At 50.6% G+C, this 7,175-nt stretch overlaps 1 protein-coding gene across 1 annotated transcript; it reads right to left on the bottom strand.

Moving 5' to 3' along the window:
* Nucleotides 1–3,711: 3,711 nt before the first annotated feature.
* Nucleotides 3,712–5,567, bottom strand: wnt4b (wingless-type MMTV integration site family, member 4b). Its single transcript, XM_087812208.1, has 8 exons — nt 5,423–5,567; nt 5,111–5,264; nt 4,811–4,895; nt 4,618–4,749; nt 4,410–4,552; nt 4,209–4,349; nt 3,987–4,149; nt 3,712–3,930 (listed from the first exon to the last, which is right to left on the bottom strand). The coding sequence occupies exons 1-8, from the start codon at nt 5,506–5,508 to the stop codon at nt 3,761–3,763; spliced, it is 1,074 nt and encodes a 357-aa protein (XP_087668334.1). The 5' UTR covers nt 5,509–5,567; the 3' UTR covers nt 3,712–3,760.
* Between the last annotated feature and the right edge of the window lie 1,608 nt (nt 5,568–7,175).

The following is a 7,175-nucleotide window of genomic DNA, read 5'->3' on the forward strand; positions in this document are numbered from 1 at the left end:
CACTGACACACAAGAGAACTACACACACTGACACACAAGAGAACTACACAACACTGACACACAAGAGAACTACACAACACTGACACACAAGAGAACTACACACACTGACACACAAGAGAACTACACACACTGACACACAAGAGAACTACACAACACTGACACACAAGAGAACTACACACACTGACACACAAGAGAACTACACAACACTGACACACAAGAGAACTACACACACTGACACACAAGAGAACTACACAACACTGACAGAAGAGAACTACACAACACTGACACACAAGAGAACTACACAACACTGACAAACAAGAGAACTACACAACACTGAAACACAAGAGAACTACACAACACTGACACACAAGAGAACTACACAACACTGACAAACAAGAGAACTTGGAGTCAACCTTTAGGGGAAGGTCATGAGTCCAGAGCCAGACCCGTTGGCCCAGAGGATATCGGGGAGCCTTGGCCTGAGCAGACAGAACTTGGACCTCCTGGTCCTGGGCAGGAAAGAGAAGTGGGTGATGGACCAGTCGAGGCCAGAGGTTAAGGATGTGATTCAGCCCATGGTAGATGTTGACTCCAGGTAGATTGATTCTGGGAAGTCGAGATCCCAGGATTGCATGCACGGTTTGGCCATTTGACTGGGGCTGAGAACCAGAGGACAGACTGACAGTGTCAGCCGGCAGACCCTGCATTCTGAAAACATGGTGCACTAGCAATCAGTGTCTTCAGCTGATGGTAGATGAGGTAGAGGGATGACTTTCAACATGGACTCTGTGGAATATCGGTCGATCTCTCGAGTGCCGGGCGATTTCCACAAGAGATGGAGAAGGAGATCTGGAGCACAGGTCAGGATGAGACGCGCAGTTGCGATCGCTTGGAGGAACTCCAACGCCATCGAACGTCATCGATGTTTGATCAACGTTCCTCTCATTGAAGAGCATGACGACACATCAGCGCTGCCGTCTGTCCAGACCTCAACGAAAGGTGGTAAGATTTTTTAATTTCCTCTCTTTAATTCGGCTTTTACAACAGGGTTGAATGTGAGTCACAGCTGTCAGTCACGTGACATGTTCGCTTCAAAAGATCCCGCTCTGCGCGCCTGTCAGTGACGCGGCGTCATCAGTGACGTTATCTGTGCTGAACGTGGGACTTTTGAATGTTCCCTCGATTACTAATAAATCCTTTTCTCTGAATGATCTCTTCACAAGAGAAAAGTTGGCTTTATTGTGTCTTTCGGAGACATGGCAGAGAGAGGAAGAGTTTATTCATCTTAATTAACTCTGTCCTGCTGGATGCTCTGTTGATGGGAAGCCCCGCCCCTGACGTCCTGGAGGTGGTTTAGCTGTTGTTTATAGAGAGAGTTGTTCAAAGGGATTCAGGAATTCACTTCTTATGAGTCTCAGATGATCTTGGTTGGTTCTACAAGACCTTTCTATTGTGTGTCAATCTACCGCCTGGTCCTTCAGTGTTCTTGAAAGACTTTAGTGACTTCTTATCTTCCATTATTCAAATGGAATCTGTTCTTATTCTTGGAGACTTTGATCTTCATGTTGATGACGTCACATCTAGTTCTGCTAAAGAACTTTTAACTTTAACGGAAGCTTTCGTTTTGAGTAACTTGTTTTGTGAACCCACTCATCAAAAAGTTAGTTTTTACTCTTGGCCTGAACATTTCTAATGTATCTGTACATGATGTCCATCTGGGTGAGCATTCCCTTGTTTGACCTGGACTTCATCCCTGAACCTAAGCCTTTGAAAGTTAGGTCTCAGAGGCGTGTGATCTCAGCTGATACTGCAGACCTTTTCTGCTATGTTTGACGCTCTTTCCTTTGATGACTGCCCAGACGTGGACAGTTTGATTCACTGTTTCACTGATCATTGTGTTGAAATACTGGATCAAACCTGTTAAATCCAACTTGAAAATTCAGAAAATATGGTGCCCTTGGACAAATGAAGATCTCCTGAGTCTGAAGAGACTTTGTCGAAAGACTGAGCGTCTCTGGAAGTCCACTAAACTTGAGGTGCACAGACTTCACCTCAGGGATCTGATGTCTTCATACAATGAGATGGTGGAAACTGCCAGATCTGATTACATCAGGAAACTAGTAACAACAAATAAGAAAAACCCCAAAGTGTTGTTTGACACGATTAATTCTCTCGTGTCTCCTGCTCCTCAAATCACGCCTGTCTTCTGTGAAGCTGACAGCAATGCATTGTTGAGATTTTTCATTGACAAAATTAAATTGATCAAAGAGAAAATCTCTCCCCCTTTGTTTGGAACCCCTACTGTCTCTGAGCCCATCTCCTCCTCTTGGTCTTCCTTCACTGCTGTATCTTTGGGTGATATTTCGGCACTAGTGAACAAGATGAAACCCTCCTCTTGTTCAGACGATGGTCTTCCTTGTAGGCTTTTTATCAAAGTATTTGATGTAATTGGCCCCTGGGTTACCAATATGGTGAACCTCTCCCTTTCCTCAGGGGTTTTTCCCAATGCCTTTAAACCATTGTGGAGCCTTTGCTTAAAAAGCCAGGCTTAGACCCAACTGACCTCATAATTTCAGGCCTATTTCTGATCTTTATTCTTGTCCAAGATCTTGGAGAAGGTTGTGTCTGAGCAGCTGTCTTTTTTCCTGGATCAGAGCAACATCCATTATAAGTTTCAGTCTGGCTTCCACAAACATCTACGGAGACAGTCTTACTGAAAGTGTCCAGTGACATCATGATGTTCTGGTTCTGTTGGATCTGTCCTCAGCCTTTGACACAGTTGAACCAGATCCTGCTGAGAAGACTGAGGGATGAAGACTGTCTGGGTCTGTGTTCCAGTGGTTCTCCTCATACCTTTCTGTTATAGTGTATCTGCCAATCAAATGAGGTCTGAATCGGCGGATCTGTTATGTGGAGTCTTTCAAGGTTCTGTTCTGGGTCCTTTATTGTTTGTACTTGATTCCTCTGGTTAAATCATTCCTGATGTTTCTTATCACATGTTTGCTGACGACATCCAGCTCTACTGCTCTGTTGATCCAACTGAGCCCCAGAAGCTGAACTTAGTCAATTGTTCCTAGAAATCAAACAATTGCCATTCTTGATCAGGATGGGTCCGGATGGGTCAGAGTGGATCAGGATGGGTCAGGATGGGTCAGGGTGGATCAGGATGGGTCAGGATGGGAGCTGAAGTAAAGCGTTCCTTAAGTCCTAGAATTGTTTCTCTGCAGCCGTAGACCAAGAAAACTTCACAGTAGGTAATGTTCAGGCGGTCACAGGAAATCAAACTGTAGTTTCCAAAGAAACGGTGGTAAATATTTGCTTAACTAACACACAAGAAAACAACACAACTTACACACAAGAGAACTCCAAGAATCACACACACTTTGACTCACACATACGCAACACAAACACAGAGACATTATTTAGGTTAAAACTAGAATTTTTATTCGACTCAAAAAATCCCTAAAAGCTGCTCAGCAACACAGACGACGTTGTTGTTGTTGTTGTTTTGGTGAAGTCAGAATAAATAAAAACAAGATATAAATAAAAAACAATAGAGTCTAGTTCAGATCAACAACAAGTGCTTTGATAGTTCAGGTTAGTGAAGAGGCTGTCAAAACTTTGTCTTTTCTTTGTTGTGTTTGTTTTTTTTATTTCTTGTATGTGTGTGTTGTTTGGTTTGTCGTGTGTTTGTTGTATATGTTTGTTTTGCTTGTGAACTGAGCTCCTTGGTGGAGGTCTACACCGTTGTGAGTCTGGCTCACACTCGACACGTGTGAATGGTGACGGTGTTCTTGCACTGCTGGCATCGGACCGAGCAGCACCAGGAAAACTTGCAGGAGCAGCGTTGGACCACCTCTGCTCGGCCTGCCTTGTAGCCTGGTCCGCAGCACACCAGCTCGCAGCCGTCCGGGGCCAGCCGAGAGGTTCCTGCGGTGAGAGAGCGCTGTCAAGTGGACTTTGTCTCCGCGTGTCCTGGATCTTACCGTTGCATCTCCTGCCGGCCGTTCCAGGGATCCCGTTGTCCGGGTCCAGGTGGCAGAAGTCTGGGGACGGGGTGAGGTACACCAGGTCTCTGGCCGCTGGGGGTTTCACCTGCAGGTCTCTAGGGAGGAGGGCGGTCCGCGAGCCAATCCGGGTGAGGCGCACCTGAGAGCAGAGAAATGTTGAAGATGCTTCCCTGGATACAGACCCGTGTGTCGCGACACCTCTGTGGCACCATCGAAGCGCTCCTTCAGCACCATGCCCACGCGCCTGAAGGGCGGCATGACTTTCCAGCAGGTCCTCAACTCGCAGGAGCCGGAGACACCATGACACTTGCACTCCACTTGCATGTTGTGAAGGATAGCCTGAGGACGGATAGGAAGTCATTCCTGGCCATCAGACACAGTCCTTGACGTCCCACTTACCTTCCGTCCAGCCTCGTTGTTGTGGAGGTTCATGAGGGGTCGCCCGGCCGACAGACCCTTGGCTCTTTCTGGATCGTCGACAAATGTCTGGGAGAAGGCTACACCGTACGAGAGGTTGTCGCTACAGCCAGACCACTCGAAACCTGAGGGTCAATGGAGAGGACTCGAGGACGCTGATAGGTTCAGATCAAGGGACATCAAGTCTTACCCTCCGGACTGACTCCACGCACTTTCCTGTCACAGCCGCACCGCTCCAGCTCGCCACGTGTGCAGGCACGTGTCACGGCGGCGGCCACGGCTGCCGAGGACAGAGCGTGAACGAAGGCTGCCTCCCGAGTGCCTGAGTGGACGCACACAGACGACCATTCTTACACCCGCCAGCCTTGTGTCGATCACCATACCTTGACCCATGACTCTGCCGAAGACGTTGACCCCCCGCGGTGTTGTGGAGCAGTTCCAGCGTCGGTTCCTGAACTGATGTTGACACTGATAGACACGAGAGGTTGACTTGTTAGAGTCTTGGCTATGTTAGCAACAACTCTTCTCTAGTAACTTGTTCTGAAAACCATGACCGTCAGCTCCAATGTTACTTCTGTGCTCTGGTTGTAGGTGCAAATACTGGCTTCAAATCACCGGATCATTTCAAAGACATTTTCACAAGAGGACTAACTTCATGGTCGGACTCGACTGCTGTGACTCACCTCGTCTATGACCATCTCGGCAGCCTTGCGTACAGACTCCATCACCTCCCCCCGCGCCCTGCACACCCCAACCTGCCCCGGCGTCAGCCCTCTGAGGCGGGCACACGGGGCGGCGCCCGAGACGGGCCTGGAGCGCGGCAGCCTGCCCAGAGAGCTGAAAGACAGTTGAAGATACGCTGATGACTCGCTGATGTGTCGGAGGACGACCTCAGGAGGAAAAGGTCACGCACACAAAGAGCGACTGAAAGGGATTCAGGGACGTGTCACCGTCTGTAAAAGTTATAGCTCCACAAACACACTCGCTACACTTACAGCCAGTTGGTTGCCATGGCGGAGTGTGTTGCCCATAGCAACAGGAGGAGCGGTGCCGTGAGATTGACAGCCGAGGCAGTTGGCATCAGACTGTCTGTCGGCGCCGTGAGTCAGGCTGTTGGACACGGTGGTCTCTAAACAGGTTCCGAGTCACGGGGGGAACCCCTCATGCCTGCCCAGGAACCTTCGTGGGTTTCATCAGGAAGAACAAGTAGACCTACAGAGAACGACAGCGGCTTCAGAATGTTGACACTTTTTTAAGTCTTGAGTTACTTTTTCAAACAAACAATCATTGAATAAAGAAAATCTATTATTATATTTTCATCCAATCACGCGGCTCAGAGACGATCATGTGACGACGTCAGGTTTGATTGATTGATGATCAATAACGACTGTACCTCACACACGTCCACACCAGCTGTGATCCACTTCAAGAGTCCCTCGAGTCCAGAGTCATGATCACAAGAGTCCAGGTCTTCTGGTTCTGGTTCTGGTTCTGCTGGAGTCGAGACGGAGAGAGAACTGGACCAGGAGGACGAGTGAGAGAGAGTGAGAGAGCTGATGGTTTTAAAGAGGGAGGAGGGTGAGGAGGTGAGGAGGGTCTGAGGGGTTGAGGGGGGTCTGGAGGGTAAGAAGGTGAGGAGGGTCTGGGGGGTGAGGAGGGTCGGAGGGGGGTCTGAGGGGGTGAGGGGGTAAGAAGGTGAGGAGGGTCTGGGGGGTGAGGAGGGTCTGAGGGGGGTCTGAGGGGGTGAGGGGGGTCTGGGGGGTTGAGGGGGGTCTGGGGGTAAGGAGGTGAGGGGGGTCTGGGGGGTGAGGAGGGTCTGAAGGGGGTCTGAGGGGGTGAGGGGGGTCTGGGGGGTTGAGGGGGGTCTGGGGGTAAGGAGGTGAGGGGGGTCTGGGGGGTGAGGAGGGTTGAGGAGGTTCTAGTTTCCTGTGTGTGTCTATGTAAGTGTGTGTGTGTGTGTGTGTATGTGTGTGTGGGGGTGTGTGTGTTTGTGTGTGTGTGTATGTATGTATGTAAGTGTGTGTGTGTATGTGTGTGTGTGTGTATGTATGTATGTAAGTGTGTGTGTGTGTGTGTAAGTGTGTGTGTGTGTGTGTGTAAGTGTGTGTATGTGTGTGTAAGTGTGTGTGTATGTGTGTGTGTAAGCGCCCCCGCCCCATGACTCCCCCCCATGACTCCCCCCTCCATGCCCCCCCCTCCATGACTCCCCCCCCCCTCCATGCCCCCCCTCCATGACTCCCCCCTCCATGACTCCCCCCTCCTTGACTCCCCCCTCCATGACTCCCCCCTCCATGACTCCCCCCTCCATGCCCCCCCCTCCATGACTCCCCCCTCCATGACTCCCCCCTCCTTGACTCCCCCCTCCATGACTCCCCCCTCCTTGACTCCCCCCTCCTTGACTCCCCCCTCCATGACTCCCCCCTCCATGACTCCCCCCTCCATGCCCCCCCGCCCCATGACTCCCCCCTCCATGACTCCCCCCTCCATGACTCCCCCCTCCATGACTCCCCCCTCCATGACTCCCCCCTCCATGCCCCCCCCGCCCCATGACTCCCCCCTCCATGACTCCCCCCTCCATGACTCCCCCCTCCATGACTCCCCCCTCCATGCCCCCCCGCCCCATGACTCCCCCCTCCATGACTCCCCCCTCCATGACTCCCCCCTCCATGACTCCCCCCTCCTCCCCCACATTGTCCAGTAAAGGTGACATTTGAAGAGAGAAAAGAGACAAATATTGGATCAGAAGTA

Source organism: Callionymus lyra, chromosome 17 (assembly GCF_982586985.1).
Source record: "Callionymus lyra chromosome 17, fCalLyr1.hap1.1, whole genome shotgun sequence".
Taxonomy (NCBI): Eukaryota; Metazoa; Chordata; class Actinopteri; order Syngnathiformes; family Callionymidae; genus Callionymus; species Callionymus lyra.

Excerpts from the sequence above, each read along its gene's own strand:
- wnt4b (XM_087812208.1), bottom strand. The coding sequence starts at position 5,508 with ATGCCAACTGCCTCGGCTGTCAATCTCACGGCACCGCTCCTCCTGTTG. Across the intron at positions 4,896-5,110 it reads CCGAGATGGTCATAGACGAG|TGTCAACATCAGTTCAGGAA; the intron begins GTGAGTCACAGC and ends CGTGTCTATCAG. Across the intron at positions 4,150-4,208 it reads GCTTCGATGGTGCCACAGAG|GTGCGCCTCACCCGGATTGG; the intron begins GTGTCGCGACAC and ends CTCTGCTCTCAG.